The following is a 20,068-nucleotide window of genomic DNA, read 5'->3' on the forward strand; positions in this document are numbered from 1 at the left end:
GCCTGGCTGGGAAGTCACATTTGTGAGCTCCGTGATTCTCCAGTGGGGGTGCAGTTGCTCCCCCACATTATATCGCCTGCTCTTCATACCTCCGGACTTAAAGATGACACCTCTGAGAGCCTGACAGGGCAGGAAAACTCAGCCTGCTCACCGCTCCTGAGCTGAGATTCCAAGGCGGCTTTCACGACCCTTTTGCCCTGGCCCCTCCCATGTTACGGGTCATCTGTGGGTTCTGCCCACCTCAGCCCCACTCCACACCACTGGGGTCTGAACAAACCAGAGGAGCCAAGCCCCCTCACTGGCAGCCCTTCTGCAGGGCCGAGGGGAGTGCTGTCCACCGGGGGCATCAGCTGCCCTGGCCCCACACAGGCGGTCTTGCCCGCAGCTCCCAGGTCCTCTGACCCGGGCAGTGAACCACTGGGAAGGCTGAGCAAATAGTGGAGCTTGCATGAGGCTCCCTGTGTTCTGGAGACTTTCAGAGACTCGGCCATCCTGTGCTCCTGGTGAAATGAGGGATCCTTTGCTCCTGCCGTGAGCTGGTTTTTTCAGTGGCCTGACCAGCAGCGGATTGCCCTTGGCAAAGCAAACATCGGCATACAGGCCTTCATCCAGTTCCATCCAGGACACACTGGGCTGGGGTCTGAAGGAACGGCGCCCCTCTCCACCCCGCAGCTCCCCTTCCCTTGGCTGCGGAGGGTGGAATCCTGTTTAAACAACCACCTGAGCCAAAAGGAGCATTTGAGTCATTTATTTTGATGACTGTGTGAAGAGGCTGTGGGCAGGGGCCACTGCGCCCCAATGCAAGGCCACTGTGCCCAATTTTGTCTTCATACCCGTCACTCTGAGGGAGCCCCTGGGAGAGCAGTGGAGACCTTGGAGACATGGGGATTCAATCCAGGCACCGTTGCCTGGGTCCATGGATCTGCATGGCCAATTATTGAAAAGGGCTGTCTCAGTTGGGGACAGACCCCTAGGTTCTGTCCATGTTCTCTCACCACCCCGGCAAGTGCTATTCATCATTCTTTATTGATCGCCTCTTCTCTTCATCACATACCATCGAATACCCACTGGCCGCTAGTCTCTGCTATCTCCAGGTGTCTCCAGAATGCTCCGCGTCTTCCAGCAGAGCTGACCTGCCATCTCTGTTACTGCAGGTGAGGCCTAGCTCTTCACACAGTGAGGCCGTGGATGCTCATCCTCCCATGGGGGCAGCTGTAAGTTGTCCTGGAGGCAGGAGCTCCCTTGTCCTGGTGGGAAGTGCTCTGGTGACCTTCTGTGTGACTATAAACTACAGCAGACACACACTCCCTGTTCTTAGGGATGCCCCGAGTCTACAAGAAGACCTTAAGACTGAGATTTTTTTTTTTAATTTAAATTTTTAAAAATGTAAAAATTTTTTAAATTCTATTTATTTAATTAAAAAAAAAAACAGCTTTATTGAGATATAATTGACATGCCCTAAAATGTATTCTTTTAAAGTGTATAGTTCAGTGGTTTTAGTATATGTACAGAATTGTGCAACCATCACCACTGTCTAATTTTATTTTTTTAAATATTTATTTGTTTGATCCCTGGGTCAGGAATCTCTTGGATCCCCTGGAGGAGGAAATGGCAACCCACTCCAGTGTTCTTGCCTAGGAAAACTCCCATGGACAGAGGAGCTTGGCGGGCTGCAGTCCATGGGGCCACAAACAGACAAGACTGAGTGAGAGCACAAACAAAACCAGCAGTTGGTTTATTTCCTTGGCTGCAGAGGGTCTTAGTTGCAGCATGTGGGATCTAGCTCCCTGACTAGGGATTCTACCTGAGCCCCCTGCACTGGGAGCATAGTGTCTTAGCCACTGGACCACCAGGGAAGTCTCGCCACTATCTGATTTTAGAACATTTCCATCAGCCCCAAAAGAAACCTTGTACCCATAATCACTCCTTCCTCCCTCCCCCACTCCTGCTGACCCAGGTAATCCTCTTTGTAGTTCTGCAGATCTACCTCTTCTGGAGATTCTGTATGTACAGGGGTTACGCAGTAGGTGGCCTTTTGTGTTAGAATCCGGTTTGTGAGTAGTTCATGTCCTTCTATCAAAGCTGCCCTCCCTGGTAGCTATGCATCTGCCTGGAGGAGCTGGCGGGGCAGGTGTCCTGAACATGAAGAAAAGCTGGGGGTGGGAAGAAGGCTGCCCAGACATCTGCAGGTAGGCGAGGGAGCTCCAGAGAGGCAGCAGGAGAGAGGTGGTCCACACTCTTGCAGAGCCCAGTGGCCACATCTAAAGTTCATTTTTTAGCCAAAGCCCTTTATGATTCTCAAGCCTTCAGTAAAGTCTGTTTCCCATCACAGCCTGCTATTGGCTGTCCTCCGGGGAATAAAGGGCCAGGGTCTCCCATTTGTGGTGAAGCTGGACAGGGGAGAGGAGGAGTGGTCACCACTGTCCAGCTGGTGCTTCCACTTTAAAAAGCTTTCAGCTCCCAAAACTGTCCTCCTCTCTCCGGAGGTCTTGAAGGTACAATGGAGTCAAACTCGTCATTATACTTGTGTGTGTTGACTACTTATCACATGTTCCTTAGTAAAGTGCTCTCGCCTGGAAAGAAGGAGAGAACCAACATGGCCGTTTGAGGGTTCAGTTCCTGCAAAACAGATTCACGCCCACAGGTGACAGACGACAGGGACCAAGAGAGTCTTCCGTTATGAAAGGAGAAAAGATGGCCCCAGTGTCCCACTTTTCCAAGAGCTCAGGCTATTTGCAACGTGATGGGGCCAATTCCCCACTGCTCAGATCTGAGTCAGCCTTGTGACTTGCTCTGGATGATAAATGCAGTGGAAGTGACCCTGCCCATTTTGAATTAATGCCTTATTAGAAGTCTTGGACACTTCCACTTGCATTCTTGGACTTAATCCTGCCAAGCCAGTTTAGCAAGAATGCCCCCTCCCTCCACTTGGTACCTGATCGAGTTTCCTCTTGGTATTTTTCCATCCACTGACTCCCTTGCCCTGCCCATTGGCTGTAAATCCCCAGCTGCTTCCGTTGTATTCCAAGTTGCATTCAGTCTTTACCTCCTGTTATCTCAAGCTGTCTTGACTCCTATTGCAATAGTCTTAAATTAAGTTTTTCTTGCCTGTTTAACTCTCTCTGATGCATATTTTCATTGACCACTTCCATTGTGAGAATTAGTCCGGATGACCTGTTGGAGAATGAGAGACCATGTGGAACAGAAGTCAGTCCTCCCAGCTGAGGCCATTCTAGACCACCTACCCTCAGATAACTGCAGTCACGTTAACAAGCCAGGTCAAGATCAGATGGACCCCGAGGCTCTTGAGAAAGAGTAAATGTCCCGTAGTTCACTCCACAATGATTTACAGTGAATTGATTTGCAGCAATATGGCTCAGATGGTAAAGAATCTGCCTGCAATGCAGGAAACTCAGGTTTGAACCCTGGGATCAGGAAAATCCCCTGGAGAAGGAAATGGCAATCCATTCCAGTATTCTTGCTTGAAGAATTCCATGGACAGAAGAGGAGCCTGGCAGGCTACAGTCCATGGGGTTGCAAAGAGTCTGACATGACTGAGCAACTAACACTTTCACAGAGAAGAAAAGCAGAGCAGAAGGACCTTTAAAAAGAGCCTCTGCCCTGAGCACCATGGATCCTGCAGGGTGTTATGGCTCCCGGGGCATTAGTGAGGGGGCAAATGTGTGTTTTTGGCCGCTGTTCCCGGAAAGGAGGGAATAGAGCTGCAGCTGACTGAGTGGGTATTGCAGCCATCGGGCAACAACACAGAAGGGAAGGAGAGAGGTGCCTTGGGCAGGGAGGGACCGGCTAGCGCTGGGGCTGCCCTCCTGGGATGTGTCAGCTGGGAAGCGATCAAGTCCTGTATTCCAAATCCCTTCAAGTGAAGGCATTAGGACTGAGTTGTCGATAGCAGGCAAAGAAGTCTGCATTATCAGCAGCAGAGCCTCAGGCTGGTGTCACCCCTTGAATGTTCTCCTCCCAGTCTGCCCCTCCCCCCGCCTGGACCTACTGTTCTCCACACAGCTTCTCTCACCTCCTCAGCCCTTTTTTTTATTTTGGCCAATTATGGTAAAAGATACATAAGATAAAATCTATCATTTTAAACCATTTGTAAGTGTACACTTAGGTGCATTCACAGTGTTCAAAAAACAAAGATCATGGTATCCTGTCCCATCATTTCATGGCAAATAAATGGGGAAACAATGGAAACAGCAACAGACTTTATTTTCTTGGGCTCCAAAATCACTACAGATGGTGACTGCAGCCATGAAATTAAAGGACTCTTGCTCCTTGGAAGAAAAGCTATGACCAAACTAGACAGCATATTAAAAAGCAGAGACATTACTTGCCAACAAAAGCCCATCTAGTCAAAGCTATGGTTTTTCCAGTAGTTATGTATGGATGTGAGAATTGGACCATAAAGAAAGCTGAGTGCCAAAGAATTGATGCTTTTGAACTGTGGTGTTGGAGAAGACTCTTGAGAGTCCCTTGGGCTTCAAGGAGATCCAACCAGTCAATCCTAAAGGAAATCAATCCTAAATATTCATTGAAAGGCCTGATGGAGAAGCTGAAGCTTTAATACTTTGGCTATCTGATGTGAAGAGCTGACTCATTGGAAAAGATCCTGATGCTGGAAAAGATTGAAGGCAGGAGGAGAAGGGGGTGACAGAGGATGAGATGGTTGGATGGTATCACCGATTCAATGGACATGAGTTTGAGCAAGCTCCAGAGTTGGTGATGGACAGGGAAGCCTGGTGTACTGTAGTCCATGCGGTTGCAGAGAGTCGGACATGACTGAGCAACTGAACTGAACTGAACGGGATTGTACAATCATCACTGATGTCCATTTCCAGAATTTTTTTTTTATTATCTCAAGTAGAAATTCAGTACCCATTATATAATAACTCTCCATTCCCTCTATTCCTTCCCTATCTCCTAGCTCCCAGCAACCCCCTTTGGAACCTCTATTCAACCTTCTGTGTCTATGGATTTGCCTAGTCTAGGTATGTCATGTGAGTGGAGTCATATATTTGTCCTTTTGTGTCTCTCCAGCACTTTATTCTTTTTAAAAATTTTTAATAGAAAGATTAATTGATTTACAATAATTTGCTGGTTTCTGCCATACCTCAACATGAATCAGCCACATGTTACAGCATGTGGGGTCTAGTTCCCTGACCGGGTATCCTGACATGAGAGCCTAGCTTGCGATTGCGGAGTCTTAGCACTGGACCCCCAGGCAAGTTCTTGCACTTTCTTTAATACCCATCCCCCTTCCTTTGGCCTGCAAGAGTTGGGTTGCATGACTTTGGCCTTGAGGTGTCCCTGTTCCCATCAAATCCCCAAACAAAACAAACAAGTCACTCTTCCTGGTCACTCTGAGCAGGGCTGGGAGGACACCCCACCCTGCATTTTCTTCTCTGCCTTTGAGTCCAGCTGTTCTCACCCATGCCCTCTGCAGCCCTGGCTGCTCCCACTGCAGGTGGATGGAGAGCATGGATGGCACCATGGGCCTCAGGTTTGTCTCAGCAATCCCCAGAGAGTAGGGTCCACATTCTTTGAGCAGCTCCAAGGGGCCTGCCCAGTGTGAGGTCAAAAACTCAACGAGTAAGTTGAGCTTCAGTAGCCGAAGCCCTGACTTGAGGTGAGTTGGAATCAGGCCAGCCCTGTGGGACTGGAACAACCCGATGGAACCTGAGGCCTGTAGACACCTTGTCTGTCCAAGGTTGGTGAGGCCAAGGAGATGCTGGGGAAGACGCAGAATATTGCTAAGTTTCCACCTTCTGCTGCTCCTCCCTCACAGACACGCAAACATACACACTTGCTCACTCACAGACACTCATGCACACCTGCCTTGGGGACTTATGTTTTTAAAGCCTGAGGTGAGAGGTTTACTCCAGCTATTAATCAAAAATGTGTTCTAGAAGACCCTGGGGGCCATGAACAGTGGGATCAAAGGTAACACTGAGAAGGAGAGAGGGAGTTTTCCCCAGCTTCCTAGAGGGTACAGCGCTGCTCTGGCCCTTCAGCACACTGGGGACAGTCCCGGGGGCCTGTGGACAGGGGCTGCGGTGGCCCTTGAGGTGGGGAGGCTTGAGGGCCTGTGCTTCCCTGAGGGGGTGTGGGGGGAAGGGCTGGCAGCTTGTTGTTGCGTGTCCCCCCTCCCAACCCCGCCCCGGGGACTCTTCGGTGGTCTTCATCAAATCAACTTTGCCCCCAGTGGGAGACCAGATAGTAAATCCACTTTGTCCTCAGACGTGGAATTTATTTTCTTTCTTCACTTTCATTGTGAAGCTGATTCTTCAATGTTGAGAATTCTCTACCTGCCTTTTCTTGGTTAGGGGGGTCACGGCTGCCTCTGTTGGACAGGGGGTTCCGGGCAGGAGTGGAGGAGCCCCATGGAGCCCCAGTTCTTTAAAACGGGAGGGGTAAACTAGTCTCCTCATAGATTTATGGAAATACTTAAGTGGGAAAAAGTTATGTGTGTGTGTGTATAAGTATGTGTAAACATACATTCACTGCACATGTATGTATGTTTATGTACACGTACCATATATAGACCATCTGTGGATGTATGGGGCTTAGATGGCACCCAGCACATCATAAGCCATAAATGTTACTGTTGAATCTTATCATCACCTGGGACTTTCCCTAGTGGTTGGCTTTCTGTGGCAGGGGACTTGGGGTATCCAAGTAAATGAAGTGTGACCATGAGGTAAAGTGACTTTAAAATCTCTTTGCACTCACATATCCCAGTGAGTGTGGAAGGTTACCTAGAAACCTTCATTCATTTCTTTAGGAAGTCATAGAACAGAGTGGATTCCATTCTCTACACGTTCACAAGTGCCAATCTCCGATGGCTCTCTGCACCACCGAAAACCATGGTTGCTCAGGCTGGTTCATGTTCCCAACTTGTGCAAACACTTTCACTCTCTTGGGCTTCCCTGGTGGCTCAGATGGTAAAGAATCTGCCTGCAATGCAGGAGACCCGGGTTCAATCCCTGGGTTGGGAAGATATCCTGAAGAATGAAATGGCCACCCACTCCAGTATCCAGTATTCTTGCCTGGAGAATCCCACAGACAGAGGAGCCTGGCGGGCTACAGCCCATGGGGTCGCAAAGAGTCGGACACGACTGAGAGACGTAACCCAACACCCACCTCTTACGTAAAGGGAAAATGGAAGCTCTCAGATGAGAACTGTCACCTTCCCAGTCTCTTCCGGACAAACCTGCTCCCCTGAGCTCGCCTCAGCCCTGCTTTTCCCTGTGGTGAAGTCCCTTCCTGCTGCTCATTTTGATTCCAGCCCCACCTGCCTCCTCAGGAAGCCAAGCTGCCCTCTCTTGGTTATTTAAACTTTCCCTGACAACTGGCTTTAAACACCCTCAAGTCTTTCAACACAACAACAACAAAAAAGGAGAACAAAAAAAATGCTGAATTTGACTTCTTTCTTTAACCCAGTCACCAGCAAGCTCCCCAGGTATCACCAAAACATCCACTAATGAGACAAAGCCGAGGGCGCCAGCTGCTGCCCTGGCCGGGAGGAGAGAACAGCAGTATCCGGAATTCAAAACCAGGAAGACAAGGTCAGAGCTTGCCAAGAATTGCAAGTTTGGTTTGATGAGGGTATCTCAGGTGGGGAGTAGAATCAGGTAATCATGGATCAGTTCAAAGAGCCGGACACGACTGAGCGACTGAACAACAATGTTGGATCAGAGTCCCACAGTCCAGGCCGGGCGGGGATGGCAAGGTGAAGGGACTGAAAAATCTTTAGGGACAAACAGGTGATGCTTTTCACAGAACAGCTGTCTTGCGGGGGAGGTTTCCGTAGGAAACACTTTGCTTGGGAGTCCCCTAAGAGTAAAGAAACGCCAATACAGACAGTGGAAGGGCCCTGCCTTGTGACTTGTGACTTCAGGCAGTAAGGTGTAGTTTCACTTCCCTCTGTCTAGGCTGAGTGCGGATAAAAGGTTTGGTTCTCAGCCTCAAACTTCTGCCCTAGCTCCTTCCTCCTGTTCATGACTCTACTTCTCAAAAACCCCCCCAAAACAAGAAATAAACAAAAAAGCTCTTCTCTGCCTGCTGATGCCCCTTCCTCCCCTCCTACTCATTCCTGCACCTGCCTTGGGAAGCAGGACTCACTGAGCCAAGCCTGGATGCCACAGAGGCCTCATTATCTCCCTGTCCAGTACCAGAGGTCAGCGCTTGGGGATAACTTGGGTTTAAAGAAGCAGCAAGGCACCTAGCACCCATCTGCCGCCTCTCCCAGATCCTGAGTCCCAGAGGGCAGTCAGCACCAGTGTTTGCCCAGCAGTGGGGACAAGAAAGGAGCGACTCCTTGGGAGTGAGTCGGGGAGAGTCAGTGAGTGAAATGCTATGGGAATCAGGAGGACACTTCCGGCTGAAACGAAACAGACAGGCTGGGAGCAGGAAATGGAATCAGCACACAGTGCATTGTTGCAGAAAGATACTTTCTTGTCATGTCTCCGAGTCTCCTGAGATCTGAACTCATGCTTAGGGTCCATCGTGGGCAAGAGCAGTCGGTCTCAGCCCTTGCCTCTTACTCCAAGCTCTGCAGCCCAGGGCCTGGCTGGTCTGACTCAGGCCAAGCTGGTGAGTGGAGCCTGGAACTCTGGGTGAAATTGACCCAGTGGCCAAGGGTAGGCTTTGCTTAAGGGGTTCAGTGAGCAGAAGGCCCTTCCTTGACAATAACCGTGCCCCCACCTCAGTCTCGGGGGGTAAAGTGCTGGCTTCAGGTCTTTATCTTTCCCTCTTTAGCCTTCAGGAAAGTGACCTTTTGTGGGAAGGAGGAGGTGCTGGGAGAGCGTCTGAAAGTCAAGGTGAAACAGGACTCCCTGTGTCACTGGGCTTCTCCAAACTCCTTCCAAGAGGTGACTGACCACCTTCCAAGAGGTGACCTCCTGCCCGGCCTCCACCAGGTAAAGATGCTTCGAGAGCTGGTCCCTGCACCCTGCTGCACTCCTTCGTATCCACCTTGCTCTGGCCTCCACCACCACCCTCTTCTCCCCCAGCTGGTGGCTGAGGCAGGTGGCTCCTTGCTGTGTCTCTGCTCTGCAGCCCCAGCCCACCCCTCCTCACCTTGCTCAGAGCTGTTCCATTTCCCTTGGATTTCTAGGGAGCTTGTTCACGCTCTACACCCCTGACCATGGATAGCATGGCCTCCTGATCCTCTGAGGGACCATGTAACCCAGCTGCACCCCAGGGCTCTAGCAGCCAGCTGCCCCATGGGATAGGGCTCATCTCATTGGACTCACAGGGCCTCTGATGATCCCTCCACCTCTACCCTCTGCCCGCTGCCCTCCCATCACCCAGCTCCTCTGAAGGGTCAGGTGCAGACCTGCCTTTACCCAGCTGCCTGAGCACAACAGTCAGAGAGGTGTCCCTTCCTCCACACTTGTGCCTTGGACACAATTTGGTGAGTGAAGCTACGGCTGAATCGCAGCCTCCCAGCACCTCCTCAACTGGGCACCTGGGCAGGGTGCAGCCACACAGCTGTGCCCTACATGGAGACGCTGGGTCACCTACCCTGGGAACCCAAATGAGTCAGTGTACCTTCTTTCTCTGGTCCTAGACATCATATCTGTGCTCCAATAGCTTCCCCTATAGAGCAGGACTTTTTAATTTTTTGCTAACTCAGTTAAGTTCAGTTACAAAATTGATGATGGCCATTTATGGAGCACCTACAGGTATTTCTTGTAGCATCTCATTTGAGCCTCCAGAACCCCTCTGATGGGAGGTATTAAGGCCCCTAGCAGGCCAGCAGAGAAGGCAATGGCAACCCACTCCAGTATTCTTGCCTGGAAAATCCCATGGGCGGAGAAAGCCTGGTAGGCTGCAGTCCATGGGGTCGTGAAGAGTTGGACACGATGGAGTGACCTCACTTTCACTTTTCACTTTCATGCATTGGAGAAGGCAATGGCAACCCACTCCAGTGTTCTTGCCTAGAGAATCCCAGGGACTGGGGAGCCTGGTGGGCTGCCATCTATGGGGTCACACACAGTCGGACACTTCTGAAGCGACTTAGCAGCAGCAGCAGCAGCAGGCCAGCACCCTTCAGTGGCTGGCTGGAGGTCCCCTGGTCTGCTGGCCCCAGAGTCTTCTCCTTTGCTTCTCTGCTTTCCTTTCCCAGGGTTGCCCCCTCTCGACTTTCAACTGGCTGCTGCTGCTGCAAGTCATCCTTTCTGATCTGGGCCCTCCTGTTTCTGGCTGTTGCTCTCCCCAAAAAAATCTCTTGCCAGCTGTCTCCCCTAGAAAACTGCTCCTGCCTCCTTCTAATGGGCTTCTCTGGTGGTTCGGACAGTAAAGAATCTGCCTGCAATTCAGGACACCCAGGTTCAATCCCTAGGTTGGGAAGATCCCCTGGAGAAAGGAACAGCTACCCACTCCAGTATTCTGGCCTGGAGAATTCCATGGACAGAGGAGCTTGGGGGGCTGTAGTTCATGGGGTCGCAATGAGTTGGACACAACTGAGCAAGCATGCGTCAAGCATCATCACATGCTGAGAACAGCCTGCCCAGGGGGGTGACTCTTTCGTGATGCTTTATTTGACGCGAGCAATATTTACGTGGCAAATTGCATGTGCTAGATGCTGTGCTGGGTGCGTAGGGGTATGGCGGCTGATACCATTCCTGCCCTCATGATCCCTGTGGTCTAGAGTAACAGTTAATGACTGTGAAAGGGCCTCTCTGCACCTCTGATGCGGGCCCAAGTGCTGTACATGACGCCTGGGGGCCGAGGCACAAATTGTCTCCAACAGCTCGTAACCCCTAAGCCATTCCTTGGCTCTACCTTGTGAAGTGGGTCTCGCTGCCAGCTGATGGCCTGCCCGAGGTGAACTTGGCTTCGCCTCAGAGCAAAACAAATGTGCATTTCCTAGCCACACACTGACCGGAGGGACAGCAGCCAGGAACATGCGGAGCAGAGGGGCAAAGAGAATTTGTGTTAATTGTACCGCCTATGGAAAAGCCACACACATGTGCACAATGAGAAGCCGACAGATTGAACGCTGGCGGACACCCACCCTGGCCATGTTACCCTCACCGTGATCTTTTCTTTTCTTTTCTTGTTTTTTATGTGGGCCATTTTTAAAGTCTTTATTGAATTTGTTACAGTATTGTTTACGGTTTTGGTTTTGGTTTACCGGCCACAAGGCACGTGGGATCTTAGCTCCCCAACTGGGGATGGAACCCGTACTCCCTGCATTGGAAAGTCATCTTAACCATTGGACCACTGAGGAAGTCCCCTTTAATTTTGCGGGGCCCTGGTCATGTTACTGGAGGAGACCCAGGTTCAATCCCTGGGTCGGGAAGATCCCCTGGAGATGGGAATGGCTCCCCACTTCAGTATCCTTACCTGGAGAAGTCCATGGACAGAGGAGCCTGGTAAGCTACAGTGCATGGGGCCACAAAGAGTTGGACACGACTCAGTGACTTTCACTCACATGCTTATATGGAGGAATTGTACCTCTCAGATTTTCATGCATGCAAATGTCCGTGGAACCTTGTTGAGATGCAGATTCTACATGTGTCACAAGGCCCCAGGGGATGCTGACGCCCTGATCCTCAGACCACACTTTGAGCAGCAAGATGGAAGGAGGAGATGATACATAGCACCATCCTCGCCAGGTGTGTGTTCAGGGTTCAGTCAGCCCTGTTTTTGCAGACTTTCTAGAATATCTATCTAGAAGTCTTGATGCAGTGTGGGTTGTCAGAGCTAGCACTCCCTGCTTGGGCAGTAAGAGGACCATGCCCTTCAATGATTATTTTCTTCTCTTAGAGCTTTTTGGCTCATCTGTTGCCTTGCACTTGCCGTCCTGGAAGCCACGTTTACACTCGCGTTGACAATATGTGACCCAGATTTATCGTGTGGATGTTTCCTCCCCTGTCGGGCCCTCAGCTGGGACCTGGCCAGCAACTGTCCTGACAGCTCCCAGATGAACTCAGGCTGTCTCTGGAGGAGGGGAGACCCCCAGAAACCTCTCTCTTTCAAGAACTCCTTCTATTGCTGGACAGATACTTCAATTAATGGGTAACAGAACTACTTGGCTCAAACTTGCTCAGTCCCAGCCCATCCCGCCTCGTCACGTGCAGACTGCAAGGGAGCCGAGAAGGCTTCAGGGAGAATGAGTTATAGAGGCAGCCAGGGTGTGGGGGGTGAGGGCTGGCCATTCAGTACTGCACCGGAAATGTCTGGGAGAGACAGTTCAGCGGTGAGGGCAGTAACCAGACCTATGTGCTGCTGGGATACGCAGGGGACTGGCACCTTCTGCCACCCCTGTGCCTGCATCAGCAAGGCAGGGTTGTGCTATGGAGCAGTTTGTGTAGGGTAAGGGGTGGCCCCAAATGGGCCTGCTGGGTGGACCACAGAAAGAACAGAGGAGTTTCTGATCAGGAAAAACAGCCAAGGAAAATAAACAGCTTTGTGTTGTGTGTGGGTTGCTTGCTTGAGGGTAGGTTTGACTGAGCAGGGGGAGGGTGTGGGTAGAAGGGAAAGGAGGGACCCTACTAAGTGTCACTGGGCTGAGGTTCCAAGGCTTTTAGGGGGCGGGAGACTGACCCTTCCTGGCAGGGCACACAGCGGGGCCCATGGCTTCGGGACAGGCTGGCTGCTTTACTGGCTTCGGGCTCTAAAAAGACTTCACAGTCGGGCCATCAGAAGAGAGGCACCCCTGGTCCACGAGGCCAGGCTGGGGAAGCTAAGTCAGGTGGAGCGGCTTCCTGCTGTCCGACGGGCACATGGCTGTGGTGGGCTTCCCCACACACGTGGCCTTTGGGAGAACAGCAGGGGCTTCAGGGAGCCCTTCAGGGAGCAGGGCCTGCAAGGGGCCTGAACTTGCTCCTGTGGTGAAGGGTAGAAGGGGGCAGAGCCTCAGGATCTTCTAGAATAGTCTGCCTTCTCTCCACACAGGCTCAGGCTGCCTCCACGACTCTGGACCAAAGGCCGAGCGAGGATGGGAAGTGACTGGAAGGCGCCAAGTCACAGGGAGGCTCCAGCAGTGACCCTGGTCCCCTAGTCTCCACCTGGTTCTCCCTTCCCTTCAGAAAGCTCATCAAATGGACAGGAAATAGAGAGACCTCTGGACAACATCTTTTGTTCTAAGCCTCCCGCCCAACTAAATTAAAACCAATAAACGCCTCACTTAACAGACCCACAGGTCAAAATAAACTTTTAAATTAAGTCTTAAAAAAAATAGACCCACAACTTTGTAAGTCTACCTTCTAAATGCCCAAATCCAAACTGCCCCAAACCGAAGAATGTTAGCCTGACTTTAAGACAGGGGGAGGCTGCAGGGTGTAGCCCAACACACATCTGAGCTGGTGGCCTGTGTCACCCATTGGACGTCCCCCCAAGCTTGGCAGGAGACTCAAGGTGGAGGGACGGCAGGCAGCCACCTGGAGGCAATTTCTAAATGCAAGTGACCTGGCTTCTATGTAAGGCCTTGCACCTGAAGAACTTCCCTGGTGGCTCAGATGGTAAAGAATCCACCTGCAATGCAGGAGACCTGGCTTCAATCCCTAGGTCAGGAAGATCCCCTGGAGAAGGGAATGGTTACCCACTCTAGTATTCTTGCCTGGAGAACTCCAAGGACAGAGGAACCTGGTGGGCTACAATCCATGAGGTCGTAGAGTCAGACATGACTGAGTGACTAACACTTTCAACTAGTAATTGACGAATCAGGCCAAAGAGGTCACGTTCATCATACCTCTTGACAAAATCATCTCACAACTGAACGCAGTTAAGGAAATCTGTTTGCAAAATATTTAGGACTAAACTTGGTTGCATGTCCTGTGTGCTCTCTCCCCCACCACTCTTTGAATTCCTCCAACCTGTGACTGTCAGATTCTTTCAAACCCTGCTAAGTAAAGCTGGGTACACTCTGTTCCCCCATTATCCCTTCTCTGGGATGAGATGCTCTGAATCTGTATGTGGGATTGACGTGGAGCTGGTGGCATCTGCAAGGCAGGGTGAGGGGTGACTGCTGAGACTTACATGTCTACACATACATGGGTAGAGAAATCATAAAATATTTTAATTCTCTTTTTGCAGGGCCACAGGCTTCCTTGTGTCAGGTGAATCCCAGCAGGCACCTCTCTCTGGCAGCTACGAGGTGACGACATGTTGAGGGGCCTCCGTACAGGTCGCCCCAGTTAATCGGTACAAGTTGCAATGAAACCTCTGCACTAACAGCCCCGGGGACATGGTGACGCTAAGAGTTGCTGCCTCTTTGATTGACTTAACCTCAGCTCAAGACGCAGTTTGTCTCAGCTGTCAAAAAGTTTCGAAACACCAATCATGCATCTTACCCCTATTCTGGATTTTATAAAACACTTTATATATATACATATATATATAGATATAGATAGATAGCACAAGAAATGTGCCTGCGATGCACTCTAACATAGAGCACAGGAATACACCCCACGGAGCCCAACCCCAGCGTGTCCACAGGAGAAAAGTGCGAAGGTTCAATGCACACACGAGGTGTGACAGTGGAAAGGTGCAGAGTGCCGCGCCACACCTCTCCACGCGGCCCATCTGACGGTGACAGCTTGTCACCTCTGTCCCGCTAGTGGTGATGGGAGCAGGAACAGAAACTCTGTGATTAGGATATCCATGTGGTTTGGAGAGAGTGATGGTTATCCAGAGATTTATCTAGAAATAACTGTTGAAGGTCAGTATGCCTCCAGGCTGGGGTCCGCGGGTGGGGCTGGCTTTGCAGGTGGAGGCTGATTCGGCATCTCTCAAACACACAGACTCTCACACTTCTCCATACACTCCTCCGAGGGAAAGTGCACTTCCAACAGCGGCTACAAAAATAGGTTGGCACGCTCTTTTGATACAGTGAGGGAATCTTCTAGAAGCTTTCCCCCTACTTCCACAAATTCTCTTCCCGGATCTGCTCTAGAACTTTGCACTCCGACTTGGAACGGGTCCAGAGAGAAGGCCCTGGACCACGCCTGCAAGGTCTGGGTGTGGCTGCGAGGAAGTCCCAGAGGGGCCAGCAAGGGACTTGTACTCGTGCTAGGGGGCAGCCATCTTCTGGACGGGTCTCCCCTTCCTGGTTGAGCAGTAATCTGCTCACTGCCCATCTCGTCTGGCCAGATGAAAGACTCCCTGAAAAGTTCCTGGTACGGCTTCTGTACAGAAACAAATGTTGAGAGGAAAAAAATTTGCTATGTTGAGCTCTAGTTTTGCATTTCCAGTAGTATGGCGCTACCACTCCGGGCTCAGAAGAAATGGTCCCCGGCCCTCCCAGGAGGCCTGTGCTAGGAGCTCTGGACCAGGCGTCTGTAGTGGGGCATAACTTCGTGCTCTGGGAGGTGAAGGGCAAACTCCAGGGCCACCAGCACTGGGAACTCAAAGGCAATCAGTTCTCGTCGATTCAGCCGGAACTTCTCTTCCAGTTTCTGCAAAAAAATGTAAGAAAACCAAAAGGCTTTTAGCCTTGAAATAAAAATCCTAGGTTTTCTCCATGTGTAGTCTCTATATCCATCAGCCAGCATTTACAGAGAACCCCGTTATGGGCAAGACTGTGGAGGAAGAAAGGGAGGTGTCAGCTGTGTTTCCTGCTCGCAGTCCTAGGGCAGAAGGACTCATACCTCCTGAGGATTCACAGGCTGCCGGGAGCCTGACATACATCCCATGACTTCATTTAATCCCTCAATAATCTTACGGTGTCAGTGGTTTTTCAAATCATTTATTTATTTATCTGGCTTCACCAGGTCGTAGTTGCAGCATGTGGGATCTAGTTCCCTGGCCAGGGATCGAACCACGGCCCCTTGCTGTGGGAGCATGGAGTCTTAGCCACTGGGCCACCAGAGAAGTCCCTGAATACACTGAATTTTAAAACAGGCATGCATATAACTGTCCAAGAAGGTCAGTGTTTCCTTGCTTTGATGACATTCTACTTTAAAAGCAAGGACATCGAAAAGTCTACAAACAATAAATGCTGGAGAGAGTGTGGAGAAAACGGAACACTCCTACATTGTTGGTGGGAATGTAAACTGGTACAACCACTATGGTGAACAGAACGGAGGTTCTTTAAAAAACTAAAAACAGAGCTACCATTAGACCCAGCAATCCCATTCCCGGGCATATACCCAGAGGAAATCATAATTCAAAAAGATACATGCATACCAGTGTTCACTGCAGTGCTATTTACAATAGCTAAGACATGGAAGCGACCTAAGCGTCCATCAGCAGAGGAATGGATAAAGAAGACGTGGTACACACATACAATGGAATATTACCCAGCCATAAAAAGAAGGAAATAATGCTATTTGCAGCAAAATGGGTGGACCTAGAGATTGTCTTACTGAGTGAAGTCAGCCAGAGAAAGACAAGTAACATGATATTGCTTGTACGTGGAATCTAAAAAAAATGCTAAGGTTCATTTGTACAAAATGTACATTACGTACAAAACAGAAAGAGTGAAAACAAACCTATAATTACTGGGGGAGAAAGGAAGGGAGTAAGGCAGTGGGAGATTTTGATTGACATATACACACTACTTCATATAACACAGATAAATTACAAGGACCTGCTGTACAGCACAGGGAACTCTGCTCAATACTTCTGTAATGGCCTATATGGAAAAAGAGTGGATACTATGTATATGTGGGGGCTTCTTAGGTGGTGCTAGTGGTAAAGAACCTGCCTGCCAATGCAGAAGACATAAATGATGCAGGTTCGATCCCTGGGTCGGGAAGATCCCCGGAGGACAAAAAGGAAACCCACTCCAGTACTCTTGCCTGGAAAATCCCATGGACAGAGGAGCCTGGTGGGCTACAGTCCACAGGGCTGCAGAGTCAGACACGACTAAAGTGACTTAGCGTGCACACACGCACAGACTGTGAATAACTGATTCACTTCACTGTACACCTGAAACTAACACATTGAAGATCAACTATACCCAGATAAAAAAATTTTTAAAAAAAAAAGAAAGATATTACCACTTAATCAAGCCCATGCCCTTCCCCAAAAAGGAGGTGGCCGAGGTCACAGGAGGCCAAGGTGTGTTGAGCCAATGTGACTGATGGACACTGTTGGTCACAATGCCCACAAGACCCCTGACCATCACAGTGGCTTCTGTGGCTTTTAGAATAAGCTCACCCCTCTCAGTGCCTGAATATGGATTTTTATGGCCAGACCCAATACTAGGGATCTCCCATCTCTCTGTTCTAAGACAGCCCAAGATGTGGGGTCTGACATTTGCTGCAGAAGGGCCAATCTCATGGTCCTGGTCCCTCAGCTGGTACTAAAGATCAGAATTCTCCCAGGCAGGGTCACCAGTCAGGCTTTCTGAGAGACCAGTGCTGGCCTGGAGCATGTGCTCCCACTCCAGCCAATCAGGACTCAGGCCACTTACGTCAATTAAATGCTTGACTTCATGCTTTTTGAGGTCGCTTCCGATTTTGGCCGCTAAGAGCACGCAGGCACCGGCACAAAGCTTCCGGTTCTGTTTGTTCAGTTTTCCCTTGAGGGTGAGCTTCTCAAAGTAGACAAAGGCCATAGCCACCGTGGGCTCCTCGAGGCCACAGTCCTCCTGAGCGAGCTTCCGCATCTCTCGTTTCAGGCTACAGAAAAGCGGGAAAGAAGGAAGAGTCTTGTTAGAATATGGAGTTTCAGAGGACTGCAAAGAAAAAGACTATCCTGTCTTGAAAGCATCTTCTCTTTCTCAATCTCAAAAGGGTGATGTGGAATGGGAGTCGATCTCTATAAGCAAGATTTATGTTATATGTGGGCAACACACTTAAGAGATCAAACCAGTCAATCCTAAAGGAAATCAACCCTGAATATTCATTGGAAGGACTGATGCTGAAGCTGAAGCTCCAATACTTTGGCCACTTGATGCAAAGAGCCAACTCCTTGGAAAAGACCCTGATGCTGGAAAAGATTAATGGCAAGAGGAGAAGGGGGTGACAGAGAATGGGATGATTGGATGGCATCATTGACTCAATTAACATGAGTTTGAGCAAACTCCGAGATAGTGAAGGACCAGGGAAGCCTGACGTGCTGCAGTCCATGGGGTTGCAAGGAGTCGGACCGGACTTAGTGGCTGAACAACAACAACAGACTTAAGTCACTGGGACTTTGAACCCTTCTCTGTTGGTTAGCCTGTATTACACCATGTCAATTCAGGACCATGGTGAACTCAAGTGGACAGCTGAGGGTCTAGAAATGGAATAGAGCCGTTCACAGTGACAGGAGGAAACAAAGGTCATTCCAGAGAGATAGTCACTGAGATAAATTAGGTACTTGGTATCAGCTCTGCTGAAGATCACTTATGGCCACTAACTATGGCAGAAGAGGCCTTCGACTAAGAGTGCAGCAACCAGGGGAGGGAGGCCCCCGAGGGAGGGGACATATGTATACCTATGACTGATTCATACTGATGTATGGCAGAAACCAACGCAAGATTGTAAAGCAATTATCCTCTAATTTGTTCTTGTTCAGTTGCTTGGTCATGTCCAGCTCTTTGTGACCCCATAGATTGTAGCATACCGGGCTTCCCTGTCCTTCACCATCTCCCAGAACTTGCTCAAACTCATGTCCATTGAGTTGGTGATGCCATCTAACCATCTCATCCTCTGCTGCTCCCTTCTTTCCCAGCATCAGGGTCTTTTCCAATGAGTCAGCTCTTCTCATCAGGTAGCCAAAATTAAAAATAAATAACATTTTTAAAAAAGGGTGCAGCAACCAACATTCCTATGAGAATTGCCTGGCCAGCCGACCAAGTATGAATAGTTAATTTTTCTTACTTCTTGACTCAGAACATGCCAGAATCAAATCAGTATTGGGATACGTACTCACATGTAGGTTGGCACATGTTCCAACACTGTATTTGTGTATAGTTTAGCCTCCATTACCTACCACACACACACACACACACACTCTCAAATCTTGGCACACAGTCACCACAACACAGGTCAGCTTCTCTCCAGCCCAGCAAGACCGGCAGATGTGGGTCACCGCAAGGCCGATCCAATCCTCTGCAGGGGAAATTGGGGCCTGATTTTGCTTTGGCTGTTTTGCTGATGGCTTACAGATAGGGCTTGGCTGTCACCTCTGGACGGACGACTGTGGGTAGAGTTATCTCAAACCCTATAATGCCAGCTCTTTTCTGTTTTGCCTGCATTTAAGGAAGCAGGGGACCGAACGTTTCCTATTCTGACTTTTCCATAACATAAATCTTACTGAACTGTGAGCCACAGAGAGTATGAAATGATTCCTTCATGAGCAACCTCCTCCCCCACGCCCAGATCCTTGTCAGCTCGTGTCCAGCCTCCCTCGGCTCTCACACTTGCGGGCGCTGGTCAGCCAGCATCGGACGAGCCTCTTTAATTAGAGCTGAACATGACCTGTTTCACTTCCCCAGAACAACAGAAGAGCCGCATACAAAGAGTGAGCTGAGGATGTGCTGGGGGAAGGGCCTGGGGGGAAGTTCAGGTGGGGGCCCAGCCCCAGTGTGCATGTGCGCTTGGCTGTGTCCGACTCTTTGCGACCCTCTGGACTGCAGCTGGCCAGGCTCCTCTGTCCGTGGGATTTTCCATCCCCACCTACCTCCGAATTTTGCTGAGTGTTAACTTAATGTGAGGGAACTTCTCCTTGAAGGTCTCGTTCATGTCCTTCTTGAGATCGGAGGGCTTCACATAGTCAATCACTGTGGTCTGAAACAGATGGGGCCATGTGAGTCACTCCTTAAAATATGGGTCATGGGTCATAATCACATGCAAGTCACAGCCAACTTCCAACACCCCCACCACCAGCAACAGGGAACCCAGGCCAGAGCCATCTCAAGGGCTCCACCGGATGCAGGAGCCCGTTGAGGCAGGACGGCTGCAGGTGGATGGAAACAAAAGCCCAGTCATCAGCAGGACCCGGCGACATTTAGAAACCCTGGCCGCCAGAGTCAGTGCCTGGCAGACAGTCACGAGGTTTGTGATGATGTGAGCAGGTTCAAGCAAAGACACTCCATCTTTCGTTGGGTGCCAAAGCCGGGTGAGTCCCCAGTGAGGATATTCCAGGAGCTGGAGGTGGGATGGGGGATGAC

At 50.2% G+C, this 20,068-nt stretch overlaps 1 protein-coding gene and 1 long non-coding RNA gene across 3 annotated transcripts in view; one reads left to right on the plus strand and one right to left on the minus strand.

Moving 5' to 3' along the window:
• Positions 1 to 9,502: 9,502 nt before the first annotated feature.
• LOC133237574 (uncharacterized) lies at positions 9,503 to 14,818 on the plus strand. The gene is made up of 2 exons (XR_009733250.1): positions 9,503 to 12,042; positions 12,922 to 14,818. It is a non-coding gene; the product is annotated as an uncharacterized LOC133237574 (long non-coding RNA).
• The window catches only part of CABLES1 (Cdk5 and Abl enzyme substrate 1), a 102,220-nt gene continuing 96,460 nt past the window's right edge, over positions 14,309 to 20,068 (minus strand). For both annotated transcript variants that reach the window (XM_061399760.1, XM_061399759.1), the window contains 3 exons: positions 19,579 to 19,685; positions 17,384 to 17,591; positions 14,309 to 15,422 (listed from right to left, as the gene is read on the minus strand). In XM_061399760.1, coding sequence (XP_061255744.1) covers positions 15,282 to 15,422; positions 17,384 to 17,591; positions 19,579 to 19,685 — 456 coding nt within the window. In that variant the 3' untranslated portion in view covers positions 14,309 to 15,281. The remainder of the gene's footprint in view (positions 15,423 to 17,383; positions 17,592 to 19,578; positions 19,686 to 20,068) is intronic.

This window comes from Bos javanicus, chromosome 24 (genome assembly GCF_032452875.1).
Source record: "Bos javanicus breed banteng chromosome 24, ARS-OSU_banteng_1.0, whole genome shotgun sequence".
In the NCBI taxonomy this organism is placed as follows: Eukaryota; Metazoa; Chordata; class Mammalia; order Artiodactyla; family Bovidae; genus Bos; species Bos javanicus.